This window comes from Sinohyriopsis cumingii, chromosome 9 (genome assembly GCF_028554795.1).
Source record: "Sinohyriopsis cumingii isolate HCF-2022 chromosome 9, ASM2855479v2, whole genome shotgun sequence".
Taxonomy (NCBI): Eukaryota; Metazoa; Mollusca; class Bivalvia; order Unionida; family Unionidae; genus Sinohyriopsis; species Sinohyriopsis cumingii.
The window spans coordinates 111,363,228-111,386,507 of NC_142969.1; the positions used below are offsets into that span (position 1 = coordinate 111,363,228).

At 35.0% G+C, this 23,280-nt stretch overlaps 1 protein-coding gene across 1 annotated transcript in view; it reads left to right on the forward strand.

Moving 5' to 3' along the window:
* The first annotated feature begins 18,194 nt into the window (after positions 1-18,194).
* The window catches only part of LOC149792478 (uncharacterized), a 36,676-nt gene continuing 31,590 nt past the window's right edge, over positions 18,195-23,280 (forward strand). Inside the window, exon 1 of the mRNA XM_089971065.1 lies at positions 18,195-18,390. Within this exon, the coding sequence (XP_089827191.1) occupies positions 18,324-18,390 (67 nt within the window). The 5' untranslated portion in view covers positions 18,195-18,323. The remainder of the gene's footprint in view (positions 18,391-23,280) is intronic.

The following is a 23,280-nucleotide window of genomic DNA, read 5'->3' on the forward strand; positions in this document are numbered from 1 at the left end:
TTCCTGCTTGTGGGATTTAGCGCCATTTTAAGCACAATAAAGGCCAAACATGGCGTCCAACATATTTGATGGAGAAAGAATCACTTCCATTTACCATTTCAACTGTACTTAGAAAAATGATAATTCCCTTATAAACAACAACCACTTTATATCGAGTTTATGGTTGAGTTTTCCAAATCTAATCTTCTACCTCAAAACCAACGTGAATCGTTCTAATTAATAAAGATGGATTTTAAGGAAGGTGTTAAGGTTTATAAGGGACTTGATAATTTAAGAACAAGAAACGCATGGTAAACATCAATAATTTGAGTACAAAGAAATGCATTCTAAACATCAATAATTCCAATTCCATGAATTTGTTACGTATATATTCTGTTACATACGTTTATTTTGACATTGACTTTATCCGTAAATTACTATCTTTGGATTACTTTAATGCAGCATTATTTGTTTGGTGTATGTTTTAAGGCACAGCAACATATAAAATTTGTCTGTGTGTGGAGATGGGGTGGCACATAATCTTAATTGTTTTAGTATGGGTATGCTAGAACAACTGATTCAGTACTACCAATACAAGGGGAGTAAAGAGCATATGGTTGAGCAGCACTGGTGAAGAAACAGAAAAAATAACGAAAATAGAAGGATATTAAGAGACTCGTCTATTTGCTGCTGAAATGGTATTAGAAATACTTATACTCGTGAACCCTTGTAACAGTGTCAACTTTGCAGATGTTTATGAATTCTGACAGTGTTATTGCAACACATAGCAATGTTGACTTCATGTACATGATTTGGTACTGAATGAAATGCACGTCACGTTTGAGGACGCCCGTACCAATACATCTGGTATGACATGATTTATCCTAAATGAAGTTTCATTTCATGACTGTGTCAGGCGAAACTGGTCAGCGGATAAACCTCTCGTTTTCTTTATCGAAAATGTCAAGGGTGTGAATGTTGCAGAAACGACATTGTACTTGCTGACACATTTGTCACAAGTTAAAACTTTGCAAAGATCGTTTATAAATGGAAGCGGGAAATATTTTAAAGTTTCCAACTCTGGAGGGGCGTGCGTTAATGATGTCGGTTAGATAAACCTGAATTCTGATTGGACAAGTTAATCGCTTGGGGTGGGTTTCCCAGACTAAGTCAGTGTTTTATAACTGTCTTACACCCGAACATTTATGAGTTTAAGTCTTTTTGCGTTAAGCGAGTAAGTTCTGGCTACAAGGGTAGTAAAGGCATGCTCCCATGTAACGATTGTCCAGGAGAAGTTGTGTTGGAAGTCTTTGATTGACAAGTAACCAGAGGTGTAAAGAGACGATTCTGCTAAAGGGAAAAGTGGGTGAATCTCAGGGCAAGGAAATAGCTTCCACGGCTCAGCGAAAGAGGGGCAACTGGAATAACATTGAACGACTCTACGAGGCTCGACGCGACAGAGAGGTCATTATATACAGCATCGCGTGAGGAAGACAGAAGGAACAAGTAAACCCCAACCTATTAGTTGGCTTGAATCTGGAGGTGACCCGCAACCAGTTATCCGATCATGCAGACATGCCCGACAATTTAATTCCAGATGTTCACTCGATTTCATGATGCATTTTGCAGTATCTGTGTTGACGAAAATGCAAATTACATGTTTAGGCCTATGTGTTAATTTATTTTTAAAGTGGAAATGTGTCCAACAATTGGTCTTGTGCAATTTTATTTTGTTTATCTAATTAATTGAACTGTTATATTCTGTATACGAGGGCTCAGGTTTCTCTCTCTCTCTCTCTCTCTCTCTCTCTCTCTCTCTCTCTCTGTGATCAGATTTATATTTATTTCATTAAATAATTGCATATTTTATTGATCCTGGTTATAACTCCGTGGTCGATCATCCTCTAGACGTCGATAGCCATCATTTGAAGGTAATAAGCCACATCAACGCTTTTTGTCCTACCAATAATGAATTCCTGTTTGAGTTGCAAGATGCGGCATATCAGTTTAGTTATTTTCTCTCTGATAGTTTTAAATTTTCCACATAACCGTGAACAATATTTTCTTAAGGTAGAAACTGCATAATCTCTAATACACCCCAAACGGTTGTTAAATATCGAATGTGCCATTATAGTGTTCTCAAATTTTAACAAATTATAATCACTGTTAATTTCAATTCCATGATACAATCACTGTAAACGACGAGAGAGAGAGAGAGACAGAGAGAGAGAAAGAAGGAAGGAGAGAGAGAGAGAGAGCATGCCAGTTGTCTGGTCCCTTCTAGACATCAGCTGACTGTGCATAGGTCTTTGGGTAATTAGGAAGGAACAGCCTAATCGCACTGATACATTTAAGTCAGTGCCGTCCAACCCGCATGTGGCCCGCGGGCTGATTTTAAATGGCCCAGAGCTTGAGCAGCTATATAGTCGTTGCTTTTCAGTTTTCTGCTGCGGCGCTCGGCTTCAAGAAAAACATTTTTCAGTCGCTCATGGTGTCAAAACAGTTGGACTTCACTGCTTTAAGTAATCTAAAAAGCTAAAGAATATGAATTTACAAGTAGACATTAAGAACTGTCATGGTCTATGCAGACTAGTTGTTACTATGAGACTTGACCGGTAAATATGTCCTAATAGCAATATTTCTATTGGCATGGTAGTTATTGGAGTCATATATGGACATATAGGTTGTCTGTGGGAGAAATATTTTTAATACGGTACTTTTTCACCGGTACTTTGTTAATTTATGTCAGTAAGGAATGTACGGAAATTCCCAGTCTTGTTACGAATTAAATTATATCAACAGCATGTTTTCATTTGTAGGACAAATAATTATACAAAATACATTATTTTTACAAAACAGTTGTATTAGCCATACATTAATTTTATGTATAAGTATCCCTCAATCAATCAAATGCTTGTCATATGCTATGTTGGCCAAAGTGGTGACCAAATGGCATCTCTGAAAGATACTCGGGCCAAACACAACTCTTGAGAAGAAAAATATATATTTTAAAAGATAGTTTTATTTTTAATTATTTATTAGCGTATGTTAATGTGTAAACCAAACTTATTCCTTTGCAAGTTTGTAAACCATCGTAAGATGTCTAGCGGGGCATTTATTTTCTTTCTAAATTTTATGTAATTTCACAAGCCCACTAAGTATTTTCTGGCTTCTTGAGTATGTGTGTTTTATGACAGTCTAAAAATATTTTACCCGCGTGTTCCCACAGCCTATTATAACAATAATGCAACAAGTAAATGTAGGTTTAGTGCCAACAGTTCATAGTTTTATCAACACGCTCTCTAATGTCAGTACAATGCCTCTTGCAGATGTCACCTACAGCGTAAGCTTGATGATACAACTGTTGTTATAGTCTGTAGATTAAATCGTAATCAACAGGTAACATACACATAGCAAATCCATTTAAATTCATGTACTATAAGGTACTGCTCATCTTTCCGGGGGAGGGGGAGTTTCGAGTTTCTTTGGAACCGAGATATTTTAGTTTCTTTTAACTCTAGATAATTTTTTTATCTGCAAATAATATAATGGATTAAATATGGTGGTATTTTGCACTAAATCAGTGCAAGATATGTTTTCAGCTATTGACCGACGGAAATTTAAAAAAGTGGTAAGTCAATGATCCAGAACAGGAAACTGTTAGTTACAGTTGAGGTATATATAATATAAGTATTTAATGCACACAACAAAGTGGAATCGATGAAGTAGAGAGAAAAAGAGATAATAATAATAATAAGTACAATAAAGTACCAGTCTTGAGAGACAGAAAAACAGAATAATAATTATAATGACGTATTTAATCATCATCTAAGAATCTTGACTGCAGTAATGACAGTTATAAAACCATCATCATCATCATCATCATCATCATCATCATCATTATAATGATACTGGAATTGTATACCTAGTTTATCACAAATGAACATTTATGACAAATATAGTTTTCCTATGAGTAATATCGGTGACGATTCTTTCTTTCAGATCAAAGACTCTTCCTTTCTGTATTTTGAGCTTCTGTCTTAAACAAAACTTGTTATTGCGATTTGGTGCTACGAAGCTTTGTCTACAAAATGAACATTTATCTTACAACTTTTACATTTAACAACGCGTGATTGAAGGTGCCTCTATTACGTATGTGACTGTTTATCTTGTAGTTGTTTATCTCGAGACAGTTAACGTTGTTTTTCTTCAGAGACTGATGTATATAACTGCAATCTTGAAAATTATGCGTCAGAAAACTGTTCCTAGGTCAATAAACATCGGTACAACATGACCACTAAACAGAGTTTTCTCTGTCCTTGACCTTTGCGTTTTTCATTAATTGCTTTTATAAGTGCGAAATGTTCTGAATTTGTTATAAAAAGAAAGTTAAAAGACGAAGAAATGCTCTATTAGCAGGAACCTGTTAAAACAAATTCGGTAACCATTTAACCAATCCACGCGCCCAACCCACCCCATCCCCTCGGCCCCACCCCATCCCCTCGGCCCCTTTCCGTAGCACCAGGCATATTTAACAGATAGTTGAATAAAAGTAGATACACCTTGAAAATGTCAATAAAAATGTTTATTCTGAGCATCTTCGTCAAAGATAAACTTTGCATATAATTGTTGTTGTTGTTGTTGTTGTTGTAGGGTTTAACGTCATTTTTCAGCACACGATAGGCTATACATGGCGGCCAGTATTATTGGTACAGGAAGATCCCTTTAAAACCCCGGAAAGAACAACCGACCCACGAGAAGCTACTAGCAAGCTTTCTCACATACCCACATTGGCCGAATCCGAGACTCGAACCCACGCAGACAGAGGTGAGATGGCAGTGATCTGTAACGGAGAGCGCTTTAGACCACTCGACCACTCGGGGCCCTGCATATAAATTGAAACAGTGCAACGCATCTGCCACAGATGCTGCCCAGTGCTACACGTGTGCGGTAATATGCCATTAGAATATGCCATTCTAAAATAGGACACAGAACAAGAACACAATTGGTACATCAGACAAATGCATGCGAAGACGCGAGTAAACTAGGTCATGAATAAGCTCTTATTGTATTTCCAAATTACGAAATTAACCAATCAGAGAGTGTTCCCTTCTTTCAGGCTGATACAGGATTGGTAGTCGTCTATGGTACGAATGCAGCAATAAGTATTCTGAAACATCCTCTCTCGCCTGTTACACCAGTGAAGCACATATTCCAAAATCGTAACATAGCAAGTATGGCGTGAAAAGCAGATGATCGTTACAGCCATAATGTACTTTTAATATGTGTTAACCAAAGTGATAAAGGTGAATGCACATATCAATTTGCAGGACGATGTTTAGGAACCCGAGTGAGGTAGATTATTTCGTTTTGGTGGTTATCGATATCTAGATGATCGACCACGGTCTTATAGCCCAGATCGAAGACTATTAAAATATGAAATTAATAAATTTAATTAGTGGAGATCTGACCAGTGAAACATAAAAGACAATTTAATTAATTAGATAAACAAAATTGAATTGTGCCAGACCAATTGTAGGATGCCCCTCTACTAGAAAATAAATTAATTAAATGTTCTAAAATGAAATTAGTAATTCCGTTACATAAATTCAGCAAATTTCATCACGGAATTGATTGTTTCGAACTTTAAATGTCAGGCATGTCTTCATAACCCGATAACTAGTTGCTGGTCGCCCTCTAGAAAAACCTAGCTTGTCAGTTGGAGTCGACTTGCACAGGAACACGCTTGTTCCGTATGGCTCACTCTTTGTTCATCGCCTTTATTGGCCTCACTCAGCTCTTTCAGTACCGTCTTTCACTCTTATATCAGTCATGGAAGCTATTTTCCTTTCAAAAATAAAATAAATGCAACCTAAATTTGTTTTCGTTGCTCTATTTTCTAAACCTAACATACACACCCCACTCTGTTACTCTCTGAATAGCCTGTGTTACAATTCACAACAGACATTTCACTGCTAATTCGCCTTATGTCATAACCTTACATCCAATGCAAACAAATGCAGTATTTGTTTATATACACTCAAATTTCTCTCTTTCCAGATATCATTAAAATGGTACGGAGAAATTACTGTATTTCTCCAATAAAACCAGTTACCTATTCTAATTCATCCATGGCATAGTCTGCGATAGCTCAATGGCAATTAAGCCCCTGTTTACGAACTAATAATCACTATTTTGACCATATGTCGGGCACATGCACACATATGGTCGATCGATAAATAAGTGTATATAACGCCATGCTGTTCAAACGTTAATGCAACCGATGCATAGTTAAACGAATTCACATCGTTGTAAAGCAAATAGGTCAAACAAAATTAACTTCTTAGCTTAACTACAATATTGCTAACTAACAATTCATCGGCATAAAAAAAATCACACGAACCTAATACTAATCAATTCTTAGCATACATGCTTCATATAACATTCAAGAAAAATCAATTCAAACACTTAAGACTAATATCAGGAAAACTTATGTATGAAATTAAGACACCAGTACAGTGATTTGTGATTCGATCGTTTCCTTTTAACAGAACCGTCTCATTAAACCCCTAGTTACGTGTATCTCATTGACTCTTAACTACATGAACCTTTGACCTTTCGCCTCGCGCAAAACTTAGTATGCCTAATCTTGTGCTGTGTAAGACATTTTACCAGTTGTGCTTTAACATCTAGCACTGTAAGTTGTATTATGTTGTGTCCAGTTTGGGCTGAATTTTATTTTCTTCATTTTATTGAATTCAAGTGAATATTTTCTCTGGAAATACAGAAGCGCTCTGACTAAATTCTTGGATAAAGTCATTCATTAAAATTTATACTGAATTCAAACCTGGAATAATATTTATGTGATTCAACAAGAGACGTTTGACACATCGCTACTTCCCTGACCATAACAGCCACGTAATCGCCTTCAATTTTGCATCTCATTGGGATTTGAACTCAGTTTCATTTAGGATATTTTATTATTAGGACTTTTGTTTTTAATTCTTGGATTATTTTGGACTTAATTCGCAACACCGTAACTTATTTTTTCTCATTTTTCACTTTGTATTCTAAGGAAATAAATTATTTGTTAAATGTTACAAAGCTTGCTGTCTTCACTCTTTTCTGTTACTTATTTTAAGAGCATAGACTCGTAAAGATTTGTCATAAATGTTCAGCTGTGATAAGCGAGGTATACAATTCCCGTAAAGATAAGAATTATGATGATGATGATGATGATGATGATGATGGTGGTGGTGGTGGTGGTGGTGGTGTTCTAACTGTGATTACTGTAGTGATTCTTAGATAATGATTAAATGCATCATTATAATTATCATTTTCTTTTTCTCTCTATCATGATTTTTTCTTTATTGTGATTGTTGTTATTATCATTATTATTATTATTATTATTATTATTATTATTATTATCTTCTCTCTCTCTTCTTGCAGTTAACTGACACGAGTTTTGTTTATGTATTAACTCTAAATGTAAAAATTCCACCTTAGTTATTGTTTCATATTCTTCCACACTGAGTCCAGTAGTCGGAATCAATCAGGTTGATTGTCAAAATAACTCAAACACTAAGTTATCCACTAGTGTTCTGATAGGCTTAACAATAATCTGCCTCATATCGGAGGTCACATTAAATTTAAAGCTGTCATAGGATGTGGATTCGTGCGCTGTGAATGAGTATGTAAAGTTTGAGTAAGGACGGAATTAATACTTTTAGAGCTGGCATGTTACTATACGGGCATTTTGGAGCTGTTTTTATTTTCGGAAGGAGAAGAGTACCCAGCTCTCATGATGTAAATGAAACAGTGTATTGTGCAAACCAGCAGTTTTATAACAAAAGTAAGTTCTAAAACCAAATAATTGTTTTCTTCCAATAAATACGTCCAATTTGCACCTGGATACCTTTCATAAGTCAGCATGGAAGCAATGGAGTCTGAGCAAATACATCCGACAATTTATTTGTTTCATTCCCAGTGACGCTGAAGCAAAATAAATTTTTCGAACATATTGTATTTAGATATATCAAGCAACCTTATTAACATTTTCAATCTATGACAGACATCTGTTGTAGCTAAATATACATACATCGGTGTAAGAGAGTTAATTTTGCAGATGTTATCGTAACATATAACAATGTGAATTTTACAAATGTCATTGTAACACATAACAGAGTGAATTTTGAAGATGTCATTGTAGCACATCCCAAATTTAAATTTATGTATGCGATGTTGCATGGGATTAAATCCATGGCATGTTTGAGGATGATAGCACCTTAATACATCTGTTAGGGTCTTGATTGATTCCTAACGAGGTTCCGTTTAATAAATATGTCAGGCGAACTGTACAATGGTGAAAAATGGTTCTTTTTTTAAATGCCAAGGGTTGAAAGGTTGCAGAAACAGCCACTGTACTTGTTGAAAAGCTTGTCTTAAGTTGAAACCTTACAGAGAAAGATATAATAAGTGAAGCGGGAAAATTGAAAAAAATTTAAAGATGGAGCGGCGTATCCTAATAATTGCATTTAGATAAACATGATCTTTATTAGATTGGATAGCTTTTCCAGGCGAAAACGTGTGTTTTATAAGTGTCTTAGACAGCAAAACATTATGCATTTTAAGTTTTGCGCGAGGCGAAATGTCTTGATTCCAAGAGACATTTAATTAAGAGTCTATGAGAGATACGTAACTAGGAGTTGGAGAGGACCGTTCTGTTAAAAGGAAACGAGAGAACTCAAAGCAAGGTACTGATATCTTAATTTTATAGAAAAAATAAACAGTGTTCGTGCGTATGTGTTTGCATAAAGTTTTATTAAGGATGGCGTAATAGTACTGCTCTTCTTATTAGATTTAGCTTGTTGCTATACAAGTAGTTTGAGGCTGTTTTTATTTCCTAAAGTAGTAACTACTTGCCTGTTGTGCCATTTTTATCCCATTAGTACGACAAAGGGTACCATTGCCGTAATGGGACAACAGTGTACCCAACACGCTCGATGAAAACAGAACAGTGATCCAGACAATATTCGACTGATTTTCCCACCTTTAAGAGCAAAATGGACTAGAATGTGACAATGGTAGTACTCGGCACTTAAGATGTAATAATTCCACTTTTTTAAAAACTGACCCCGTTTTCAGCAATCTAAATGAATGTAAACGGTCAAGTGATACTGATCTGGAATATTTTACGCATGGACAAATTATGTGGACTATTTTGATCCTTTGTTTAAACATCAACAGCCATTTTTTATTTTTAATTAACAGAATGAACATAACAACCTCCTTAGATCACTGTCATGACCCGCTCTGACACTCTACCCAATATTACAATATAAAGAATCGACGGCTATTGGCTAACAAAGATGGGTTTTATATATTCTGTCGCAGGCTAATGAAAGAAAACTCCGAGCTACTGCTTTGTTGATGAAATCGGCTGATATGATAAGAGAAGGGAAATAAATTGGAATTATAAGGATTAAATGATCATGGTTCAGTATATATCGATGTGTAAACATAATCACTCTCAAATTGAGTGATTAGTTAGTAACATAAAGACCTTCGGACCTTATTTACTTTGTGAGTCATTAGGTAAAACGTACATATCGATAAATAACCAACCATGATCATTTATTCCTATAATGATATTCGTGTTCATTAAACAAACTGTTTTTATGGAGTATATCATATCCATTTCCGCTTCCTGTGCGTACATGGTAATCACTAGTAGGGATGATGTTGTCGGCGGTATCATGCTAAACAGCAGATTCAAAAAAATTATAATCTACAAATAAACTAACAATGCGTTTCATAAACTAAATTCTTCATATCTGCTCCTTAGACACCCTTCATAAGGATAAGATGGTATTATATTATCTGGCAATTACATCCGACATTTTAAAGGTTTCGTTTTGGGTTCAACACAAAACAGATCAGTTGCAATTTTCATTATTAATGTCAGTAAATAAACTTCGGGGCGACGCTGAATTGATCATAATTGCATTTTCAATCTACGCCAGGCACCAATTTATAGCTAAATATACGTAGCTCAGGTTCTTAGACACTGTCATGCAAATTGATATGTGCGTTCACCTTCAGCACCCATTTTAACACGCATTAAAAGAAAATTATGGTTGTAATGACCCAATATTTTACAAACTAAACTGGCTATGTTAAGATTTAGGATTATGTACTTCACTGGCGAAGCAGGCATTATTTACTGTCGGTTCATTTGAAGCACATACTCCCTTCACACTTTTATCTACTTATCATCGTGAAGAAAGAGAAAGCTCTTCATTTGAATTTATTTCATAAATTGAAAATGCAGTTGAAACTCTGTTTGGTTCATTATTCCACTCGCGTCCTCTCTTGGAAGTGTCTGCTGTACCAATGTTGTCTTTGTTCTGTGTCATATCTAAGAATCAAAGATTACGGTACGCGTGTATTATTGGGCTGCATCTTGGTCAGATGTCTTGCACTATTTTAATTTGCGTGTAAAATTGTCTTTGATGGAATTACTGTGCATGATACATATTTTTGACATCTTAATTTTGCTTGTAGATTTGTTCAGCTTTCTGCTAAATATGCCTGGCGTTACAAAGTTGGTTAACATGTTAGAAAATTTTGTAACCGGTTAGTTAATATTCAAACTGTCAAAGTTTTTTTTCGAATAATGGCTAGGGACAATTAGAGAGAACAGCGAAGGTTTGGGAAGGAGAAAAATCTGTCTATGAGTCATATAGTACCGTTGTCTATTGACCTAGGAATAGGTTTCTGAAGCAACAGTTGCAAGAGTTTGGTCATACACATCAATCTCTGGAAAAACACAACGTTAAGAGTTACGAGATAAACACCAAGAAGATAAACAGTTACAAAATAAACAGAAAATAAACCTCCGATACAAATGAAAACTCAGATCTAGTAAATAATAATTCACGTTAAAAGAAAATACCTAAGCATATATTTACTGTATGGTACAGGAGTAACCCGAATGCAGGAAGTTTTGGCTCATCTGAAGACAATAGTTGAAGCCGCACCCTTGTGGCAGCAAACCGTTGAGGCTCCTAAGACTAATAAACAGAAAGAAAGAAAGAAAATACACTATTTATCTCTTTACTCGTGTAATTGTATCTGATACGTCTTCATTTTTTTAGCCCCACGTTCCGGCTTTTTCCAATTTATCATTTAGAAATGAGACGACCGTCACTCAAAGAAAGGTGCGTCTCGATGCAAATACTGTGTTGGGGTCATACTGGTATAGTGGATTATCTTCTCTTGTTTGTCCACAAATGCTGCTACTAACGCCGCTGCTAAAATCTGCTGCTATAACTTCATCTACGTCTCCTGTTACTACTACTACGACTACTACTAAAATCGGCCAAAAATATCTAAATATCTGATACGTATCGATGCATCGCTATATTCCAACTATTTACAGATATCACAAATGTATTTTTTTTTAAAATGCTGCAACAAAATATTTTCCTTGAACTATCAAATAATGCCTGCTCTGTACATTTTATTCCATTAGAATTTGTAAGCCTATATAGTGCTGGAAAAAACATGGACTTTTCGGATCAGTTTAGGAGAAAGTAGGGAACCAGTCTGACTAACAATGAATGATGGGTAGTTTTTAAGCGTTATCCGGAATAAAGCCAGGCAGTTTCCTTAACCGTCTAGAGTATAAAGATATAAAGTTTCTGTAGCGTTGACGGGAACTCAAATATTCATCGTTTGAGTTGATTCCCAGCAGACATATTACAGTCTTTAAATCCTTCTAATGCAAGGCATGGTGAGAAAATATACTGAAGAGTTATGCTAATGCGTGATATCTAGTGTGCAAATAAAACATTTAAAATAATGGATCTTTCGTTCGTTCACCTTAGCCAGCTAGTCTCCATATACAAGACATGTGTAAATAAAAAAAATTATTTCTACGTCATGAAAGATATTCTATGACAGTCAGATATTGGGGGCAGATCCAGGAATATCGTTTATGGCGGACGCAAGCAAGTAGGCAGAGGGTCTGGGGACAGGATGTCCTGACGGTTGCCAAAGAGGGGTGAGCCCAGGAGGTTCCAGTATTTTAAGCGTTTGTAATTTGATCTTAATTTAGTAGTGCCATATCAATAACACGACAAGACACAGCTGTAGACGTGATCATCCTGTATGATATTTACTACAACCTTACAACACTGGTTGATGAAAAAAGCTTGCCTTTACTGATATGTTATGTAGATGAGGATTTGAAGCACAGTATCCTTTACAATCTGCAAAGTCATGTAGATTTCGTGGCAAGTAAAACAAATTATTCCAGACGTTGCATGAATTTTACAAGAAATGAGCCACAATCACAATTCAGTTTATCACACGGTAAAATACTACAATACTTTGCTCAATAAAGCATTGAAAATGTTCATAGATTTAGTGTCAATTACAATTAGACTCCCAAATCTTTACGATTATAAAAGCAATTTTCTTACATCATCAAAATATGCCACGAATGATTAATATGGAAATCAGGAGATAGAAGTATGAATTGGTTTATGTAATTTCTCACGTGATATGATCTATATGACGTTATTTCGACTCATTTAAGACTTATTATATCAGATTCTGAAATATGGCTTATATATGGGTCAGTGAATGTGTACTAAAATATGGCTTATATGTGGGTCATTGAATGTGTACTGATAATTATTAACATTTATAGCGTGTTTAGGCAGTAGCCCACCAGCATGCGAGTTGGCCCGCTAAAACAATTTATCCGCACAGATAAGTTTAATTATAAACTCAGTAACCTATTCAGTATGTATTTTGGATCATAATATTGCAAAGAAAGATTATGTTCTTGTTTTGTACAACCGTCGTTGAAAATTAAACCGAAACTAAACATTTAAAACTTGCAAGAAAATAATTTTCTAGAAGCAAATGAATTTACAGACCCTAGAAATAGTAAATTCTCTATGACTGATTCTACTTCTTTATGACCTTCATTATGCTTCTTTATGACCTTCATTATACTTCTTTATGACGTTCATGCTACTTCTTTATGACCTTCATTATACTTCTTTATGACCTTCATTCTACTTCTTTATGACCTTCATTCTACTTCTTTATGACGTTCATACTACTTCTTTATGACCTTCATTATACTTCTTTATGACCTTCATTATACTTCTTTATGACCTTCATTATACTTCTTTATGACGTTCATGCTACTTCTTTATGACCTTCATTATACTTCTTTATGACCTTCATTATACTTCTTTATGACGTTCATACTACTTCTTTATGCCCTTCATTATACTTCTTTATGACGTTCATACTACTTCTTTATGACCTTCATTCTACTTCTTTATAACGTTCATGCTACTTCTTTATGACCTTCATTATACTTCTTTATGACCTTCATTCTACTTCTTTATGACGTTCATGCTACTTCTTTATGACGTTCATGCTACTTCTTTATGACCTTCATTATACTTCTTTATGACCTTCATTCTACTTCTTTATGACGTTCATGCTACTTCTTTATGACCTTCATTCTACTTCTTTATGACGTTCATTCTACTTCTTTATGACCTTCATTATACTTCTTTATGACGTTCATTCTATTTCTTTATGACCTTCATTATACTTCTTTATGACCTTCATTATACTTCTTTATGACCTTCATGCTACTTCTTTATGACCTTCATTATACTTCTTTATGACGTTCATTCTACTTCTTTATGACCTTCATTATACTTCTTTATGACCTTCATTATACTTCTTTATGACCTTCATTCTACTTCTTTATGACCTTCATTATACTTCTTTATGACCTTCATTATACTTCTTTATGACCTTCATTGTACTTCTTTATGACCTTTATTATACTTCTTTATGACGTTCATGTTACTTCTTTATGACCTTCATTATACTTCTTTATGACGTTCATTCTACTTCTTTATGACCTTCATTATACTTCTTTATGACGTTCATACTACTTCTTTATGACCTTCATTCTACTTCTTTATGACCTTCATTATACTTCTTTATGAGGTTCATTCTACTTCTTTATGACGTTTATGCTACTTCTTTATGAGGTTCATACTATTTCTATTTTAATACATTTTATGCCGTTCATACATCTGTTCAACATTTGTACTGCTTCTTTATGACGTTCATATCAGATCTTTACATTTTTCATACTATTTATTACGACGTTCATATTTTGTTTTATTTGAATAATTCATTATTACGTTCATGTTACTCTATTGTGACCGTCATATTAATTCTTTATGACGTTTATATTACTTCGTTATGACGTTCATACTTCTTCTTTATGGCGGTCATACTACTTCTGTATGACATAATATGATAGCAGTGACTAGTAATGACTATTTAAAATGGTCACTTTGCAGAAATGAACATTTCTTCTCAACTTCTAGGATCTGAAATACGCAATATTTGCCATTCTGCTATCGCGTCTCTCACGGCCATTATTTAGTTTTACAAAAATGCACCTCTGCGTCACATGGAAGTCTAATGGCGCGTGCAAAATTTCACCTACAATAAAACCTAATCCATGTCCAGTACTGGACATATCGAACGGTAACAATAATACACAATGAATGGATTTTTTTATATAAAAGTTTATAATTTATATAACATAAGTACGTTTTTCTAAAATTAGTCATAAGGAAATATTGTGCAGTGGACGCCACGAGCAACAATAAACAAAGTTTTCACTTCACGAGTGAAATATCGACGTAGATCTACGCATAAAAACGTAGATTTTTAAAACTTTAATGGCAAGAAGAACGCTTTTTTAAATGGAATTTCTTCGGTGCCAATACATTACTACATCGTTTAAATATTCCGATATTTTACTTTAATTTTAGGAGAGCCACTTTTTCCAAATGTAACTGGAAAGTATAATGCTTTCAGTTCGATACTTTATCACTTAGAAACAATGAAGAAATTTTTATTTAATCTGCGGAGTAATACCATAAGCCTTGTGTGGTTGGGGATAGTGTATACAGATCGCAGAGCTGTTATACTAATCACTTTAGAGCATACAATCTATAAAAAAGCCCTTATTGATTATAAGTTGCCAATTAGGATTTTGGTTCTTTATTTTGTTCATTACTGCCTTCAAACTTGAAATCTGTGGCCTTGGCATGCATGGAATCTAGGTCTGTAACAGACGCTGTACCCATATTTTGACTGTTATTTAATTTCGGATAGCATTCAATATTAATCTATCCCCGTTTTCTCAATAGTTATCAGAACATGAGTATAATTATTATCTCTACTTAAACAATTTTATTCCTTAATTTAAAAACTGAGCTTTTTCCTGAAAACCTTATATCGTTTGTCGAAGGGTTTACCAGCCGTTTGATGATGTGTGGATGACACCGAATATTCAATAGAAACAGGTCATCTAAGTCATTGACGATGTGTACAATTCGTGTGGAAAACAATTTTAAAGTCGAGAACACGTTCAGACTATTTTCCTCTACAATGAGTCTGTATGGCATCTCATTGATTAAGCCTTGGCATATTTTAGAATACGTGCATGCAGAGAGAGAGAGAGAGAGAGAGAGAATAAATTAACATATGAAGAAAAATATAAAATGGGTCTAAATATGGAAATACAAATTTCAATAACATACACAAGGTCACATTTTCTTCCTGCAGATGACAAGAAAGTAGTTCGAAAGTGATATCGTGATGAAAGTGATATCGCCACTATCGTGATATCAATTTTCTCCGACTAACTAAGAGAAGGATATATGCGTTTTTTGTGTATATATAAAGAAATATTTCAGTAGTGAAAAAGTTCCTACTATTTACTCACAAAACAGATTTTATTCTCGTTATATATTTGCATAATCTATTTTGAGGCAAACACTTTCGATTTGCATGGATTTTTCTCCATTCTATGTTCTGAGGTAGGGGAATTTAGAAACATGACAGAACTGTAAACACATCAGAGTATAACAACATTAAACAGCAGATTTGTATGATTTATCTATAAGAATTTCGGTTTCGGTTTTTTTTTAAATATTTCTCCATTAAATGTGAATTTATGTGTGTTGACTAGCTTGCGGTACATTTCGGTAACAAATGACGAACTCAGATTTCAATTGTCATTTAAATTATTCGACTACAATAAACCTTAATGAATGTATGATTTCGCCATCATTTTCATACGTGATTATGTTTGTGAATACAGTTAAAACTGCTACAATGTTATTACTGTGTAATCAACAGTTGTTCTACACAATTTGTACCGCTTGTCGTTGAATGTTGCTACTATTTACTCACAAAACAATTAAAACTTTAATGGCAAGAAGAACGATCGATTTAAATGGAATTTGTTCGATACTGTATGGGAGACAGAGAATATCAAATAGTAAAGAGGTCATGTAAGTACAGTCAATGACTATTCGCATGATTTATGCGGAAAAGATATCATAACAAAGTTATGACTACGAGTCAGCTATTCTTTCATTCATGGTTATTGCGTACGAAATTCGTGAAACTTGTTAAAAGAATATCATCGTTACCCTAGGCAATCAATATAAAGAAATCATTTCTTTTAATAAATTTAATTTAAAATGGGCATTCACTTAAGATTACGTATAAATTATCCTAGTGCACATGGGTTGCTGCTTATAGATGCCAAAAGACTGCAACAAAACTAACGATGTTTACTACATTTTATTACGTAGCAAAGGTGCAACCTGTCGCAGCAAATTAAGCCTGTTTACCACGGCATCGTGTTAAAAATGCTAATGCAGAATGGTAAAACAAAACTAATTGCGTGATGCATTTCGTGACAGGTTACGAATGTAATGAATTATAAAAATACTAATTAATTTGTAAAATCTAGGTGTCTGATTTAAAATGTAGAGTAGCGAATTTTCAAGCAAATTCGCGATGATTTATTTGGTAATGCGTCGGACTCGTAATCCAACAGTCGCGGGTTTGATACCCGTTCATGCTGTACTAGGTTAGCTGCCTCGTTGTGTCCTTGGGAAAGACAATATCAGCTCCCATACTGTCAGTATGATACAGACAATAATGTGGTAAAATTGCCATTAAAGGCAGCAACTGACCAATCCTCCCACACCTCTTTACCTCTACACTTCTCAATTCAACGGGTCCATCTATGAACAGACTAGAGACCCGTTGGTTTAATTAAATTAGTCAGAATTTTAATGGGTTTTCTGTTACGGGAGAGTTGACTGCAATAGACTACTTGTTCCCACGAGTTAAATTGTGCATTAGGTATGATCACACAACTCTTTTATTTCTCAAATCAAATTTTTATTTCTAAATTATGTCGAGAATTGTAGGAATACTCTCTATATGTCTTAAAGCTAAAGTAAAAACATCATTAGTAAATAAACAATGTCCGACTTGACATTGATTGAAATTATTTTATAACATTGTGAACACAGACAATTAATACCATGAAAAAGTTACAGAGACTAGGATGAGATCAACAGACACAAATAGTAAAATTTAGCAATATCAGCTAATAACTAAACCAAAATTTTTAGAAATATACAAACAAATCCCTCACAAACAAGCAAATAAAAGGTCAATAATTTTCTTTTATAATAAATTGATTAGATTTGAAATTGTATTTTTCATTCATAAAAGCAAAGGCCTTTATAACTCGTGAGATAGTGCAAGAAACTTCCTGTTTATTTTGTTCTAACTTTTAAAACCTTCTGTTTTGAAATGATTATTTTGTTGAGGGCACAGACTTTCCTAACAGTAAAGGGTCATTTTACATATGAATTCAAAACAGCATTTAGGTGTTGACAAGCAATACAACTAAAGCCGTACCCATCACGTGCTGAAAGAATTATCATTACATATTAAGACGAAGTTTCCTACCGTATAAATGACATAGCGATGACAATATCGTTTCCAATATAAAACTTCGCTGAAGTTGTTATCGTGTTATATGGAATCATGTTTAAAGAATTTTCTAGGATTTGTTTTATTCAATCACAAAGTTTCTTCATATACCTTCTCATTGGATTTGTTTTTAAATAGTAAACTGTATAAAAGCCATCTCTTACGGGAAATTTTCAGAGAACTTTGTTTTACAAGGCTACACAGAATAGACCGATATGATTGCACATAATTACGTCAAATAATGTATACTTCCGAAGATATAATTTATCAGCCACGAGCGTGAAGTAAGCATCAAGTGACACCAAGTTAACTTAGCCGACTATATATACACCAAAGAAACTTTATTTTTGATCATCAATTCAGTTCGTGCTGAAGGTTGTGCAGCAAAACGTGTGGGCTACAGGAGTGATCAAAATATGGCCTCTCAAGGAATCTTGTTTATGTCTTTTCTAGTCTATGGATTATTACTGGACGTTTCGAAAGGTGGGTATTTTACTGTATTAGTAAATACTAATATGTACCAGTTTCATAATCGATTCGATATAACTGAAGTGGGAACTGAACGTTTGTTTCAAGCAGTGTACTACTGATGTTACAATTTTATGGTTTGCATCAAATTCATTTAAAGAATGAGGGAATGTTTGCTATTGACAAGACTGTTAATGTAAGAATAATACGTTTATTCGGAAATAATTTTCAGAGTAAAGCACGATATACTCTAGATTTTATGCATTATCAATGTTTCAAAAGTCAGTGACATCATTGAATGTCGAACTATGAAGCGAAACCGGTAGACGTTATTTTTATTGTAAATATTGGATTAAACAAACGTCGTAAGAAATCAACATCTGTTTTAAACTACACAGTCTTTACATACAATGCATACTGCATGTTGGCAATTGGCCCACTTTCAGTAATTTGGTCATTTTCAGCATCTTTTGATTGATTTTGTAAATATATCCAAGCCACTTCTAATGAGTCTAGCCTGAAACCGAACACCATCATCATCATACAAACTGTTATGTGTCTCCATCATCATCATACAAACTGTTATGTGGCTCCGAATGTAATTGTTACTGTGCAAATATAAAGGATATAACTTATGTCATTAATCAGTAGAAAACCTTTTAAGGTAATCCAATACTGTCTTGCACTTTTTATTTTCCTTGAGTTCGCCACTGAATTTACACACACACACACACACACACACACAAACACACAAACACACACACACACACGCACGCACGCACGCGTCTGCAGAAAGGCTATTTTGTAATTCAATATGTTCCAAATATGCTGGTGATACCTCCAAAAAACAGTAAACTATAATTATGCAGTAGTATTGTTCAAATATGCTCCAAATTCATTAACTCGGAAATGATTAAATATTCCGCAAAATGCATGAAAATACAACAGGGTGTTCTCCCTACATAGATAGAAACTCATTCGACTCCTTGAATAATACGCTTTGATCAGGAAATATTGATTTAATGTCAATGTTATAACTTTCAAAACCTTTCACTTTAGATAATAGAAAGAAAAAAATACAACGTATATTCATAATGTTGTGGGCAACGTTCACAAGTAAAACACTAATTAATTTAGCAGAAGTTAGACAGAAATACCTAAGACATTCTAACATTGTAAACAATAATACATAACAGAACGTTAAGGGAACATAATTAATTCACAAACGTTTAAAGGGAAAAAATGTAGCATTTGACGATAACCTTAAAATACGTAAAGGATCGTGGACAGTTAAAGCTTTCTTCTTCATTACCTTGTGAGTAGTTAATGGGGATCTTATAGGGTCTATGGGATTTATCATTACAAACACCCTTGGGAACATATAGGGTCTATGTAAATTTAACATGGAGAAAAATCGTGGGAACATATAGGGTCTATGGGAATTAACATGGCCAAAAACCCTGGGACAATATAGGGTCTATGTAAATTTAACATGGACAAAAAACCCTTGGGACTGTATAGGGTCTATGTAAAATTGAAACAGGGAGGGTCTCTATTTTTTTTTAAAAAAATAAAATAAAAAATAAAATAAAAAAAGGGGTAGGCAATTCAAAGACTATCTCTTTTCGAGAAATATGGCTGGCCCTGAAAAGGGCCTTTGGGTTTTCTTCTTCTTCTTCTTCTTCTTCTAATTTCTTCTTTTCCTCCACCAAGTTCTTATTTTATCTCCTACACTCTTCTTCTCTTTCTTTTTTTTCTTCTCCTCCTCTTCTTTCTTCTTCTCTTCCTCCTCTTCTTTCTTCCTCTTTTCATTTTCTTCTTCTTTTTCAATCTTTTCGTTCCATTTGCTTATTCTTATTCCTTCCTCTTCATCCTCCTTCTCCTCCTTGATCTCTTTCATGACACCACTAATCTTGTCCTTTGCTTTCCTTAAGTTATTAATTTCCATCTTCACACGATGGGGACTATAGGAATAATGGTCTTCAACCAGTCTTATTAGCATCTGTTCCATTATTCCTAAGTTGTCTAAAACGTCTTGCAAGGTTTGAATTTTGTCGATTTGGTTTGACGCCATCTTCTTTTTATTCTTTGCAGAATGGTTTGAACAACGAACACTGTGGGTTATTATAGTGAAAGCGCGGACGTGATGGAAAACATCCCCCTAAAAAACATAAAATCGATCTTACCTAGATCATGACCCAACAACGCGCGAACGTGAAGGAAAACATCCCCACTTTTCTCATTTCATATAATATAACCCAAACTATACTCTCCACATACGCTAAGAAACAATAAAGAAACCCATAATCTACTATTCACACAAACTTACTTTATTAGTTACTAACACACAATCACATACACTCCCACTATTAATAAAGAGTTAGTGTTTATTTTCACACTACTCTACCTACACACATTGGCAAATCGATCGTGATTTCTTTTCTAGAGTATTGGGTAGCCCTGAAAAGGGCTGTTTTGTTTGGAACTTCATGGACACCTGGTTAATGGTGGCACCTTCCAGGCCTGGCGCCACATACACATCTTATCCCCCAGTTACTTTTTACCTTTTGGGGGGAGAGAGCAGAGACAGGATATGTCGCTTCAGAATCCCAATTTTCGCTCTCTGGGATTTTGAAATTTCTTCTCTCCTTTTCCTCCTCCTCTTCTTTGTTTCTTCTTTCCTCTTTATATCTTCTTTCTTCTTCTTCTTTATATCTTCTCTCCTCCTCTTCTTTGTTTCTTCTTTCCTCCTCTCTTATCCTTCCCTCCTCGACAATGGCTTCCGCGGCCAGTTCATTTAATATGCGCCTGGCATATTCCAGATGCACATGAAGCTCCAACAGTTTCTCAAGTCTCGTGTTCATTTTTTGGTGTTGATCAATCAACAAGGGTAGCTGGACTGCCGAACGAGTTTCAATTTATACTGAAAGCGCGGACGTGAAGGAAAACATCCCCCTAATAACATAAAATTCATCTTACCTAGATCATGACCAAAAAAAACAACAACGCGCGGACCTAAAAGAAACACTCACTCACTTTTTATGCTACCCATCACTATTTTAAATTTTTTTATAAATCACTTCAATAGACTATCCACATACACAAAGCAATTCAATCTAACTCCAACTATACACCTCAAACACTAAGAAAAGATATCATTTTAATCTACTATCCACACCAACTTACTTGAGCTCTTACAAACACAAACACACCAACACATACCCTCACATTTTTAAAAAGAGTTAGTGTTTATTTTCACACTACTCTACCTACACACATTGGCAAATCGATCGTTACTTCTTTTCTAGAGTATTGGGGTAGCCCTGAAAAGGGCTGGTTTTTTTTTGTTTGCTATGGCATTCTTTTTTAGTTTCTAAGAATGCGATGTCCTCTGAGGATAGACTTTCTGGCGATAGGTCTGCTTCTTCGGAAAGAGAAGAAGAACTCTTTGGTGTCGATACGACAATCGACAAAGCCTCTGTCAGCTTCAGGTTGTTGCTGCTGTTGCTGTTGTTGCTGCTGTTGCTGCTGTCTCTGAAGTCTGTACTTCTCCGTCCATTCTTCTTTTTCCCTGTTCACTTCTTCTCTGAAGAGCTCTTCTATCAGGTCTTCAGTGATTTTTAACATTCTCACATTCTCTATTTCTTCTGGCTTCGGTATCAGACTGTGTCTGACCCTATGCAAATTCACGTAGGCTTCGTTGAGCTTAGCTAGTTTGGAGCACATCTTCTTAGGAGGATGAGTCGACAATGGATGGCTAGACTGGAAACAACCCCGGTTATTATAGTGAAAGCGCGGACGTGAAGGAAAACATCCTCACACGATTTTCGATTCGCAACGTTCAGTGATTGTCATGAGAGGGATAGTAAGAAATGAAAGAGCATCAATTCAACATTCTTATAGCTAAACAAAAGACAAAAGCATTTTTTCAAAACACAACATTTTTTATTCAAAAATCACTTAACACTAAACAACAACTCTAACATTTTTTAACAATAATCCAACACTATAACATCAAACCATTTTTTTTTCAAATCACTAACATTTTTTTCTCAATGGACAATCTACTTTAAACAAGGCTGACAACGTTGTGAATGAAATTGTGATTTCCACTGTTGGAAATCATTAGGCCATTGATGGACACTACGTTTCCTAGCTTGAGACAAAAGATAAGCATAATGGTCACAAAACCATCGATCTACTTTCACATCATTTCTAGAAGAAGAACGAGGATCAAAATGAGTCACTAAATGTTCTAAGGAATAGCCCAGGCTGCGATGATGCAGAAAATACACACAATACTGTCCACACACCAAGGAATCTGTGCCTTGTAATTTCACGTTATTGAATCGGGTGGTTTGAGCATTTCTTCTCATAAAGTCGATGATATCGTCTTCCAAAGGGGGCAATCCGTACGAATCGAAATATTCCACACATCCTTCTTGAGGAAAGTAGACGGCTACCCAGTGGGTTCCTGGGAGATGACTGTCGTCCGTGTTGATCACGTAAGCTTGATGGTCTTTAGGTTTGCGATGAGGGAGTTCATCTTTAGCACAGACGACGGGATTCCAAGAAGACGTATACGAACTGTGGTTCAAAAGGTAATAAAGTTCCCAGGTATCCATTGTTTTGTGTTTTTTCTTCACAGGTAATAATAAGTCGTCAATTCGATCCTGACTTTTTGCTTGAAAATGTCTGACGAATAAACGGTTATTCGTTCTGTTTCCTCACTCTGATTCAGGAGAGTTTCGATACGATGGATCTCTTGAGTGGTTAATGGTGGACAAGAATGTTCACGCAAGTCTTTATACCACTGGTGCAACACGTCTTTGTTCGAGATGAGACTCCAAGCTTCGTCCAGATACTCGTCCAATTTTTCTTCTTGACTTAACATCAGGCATTTAT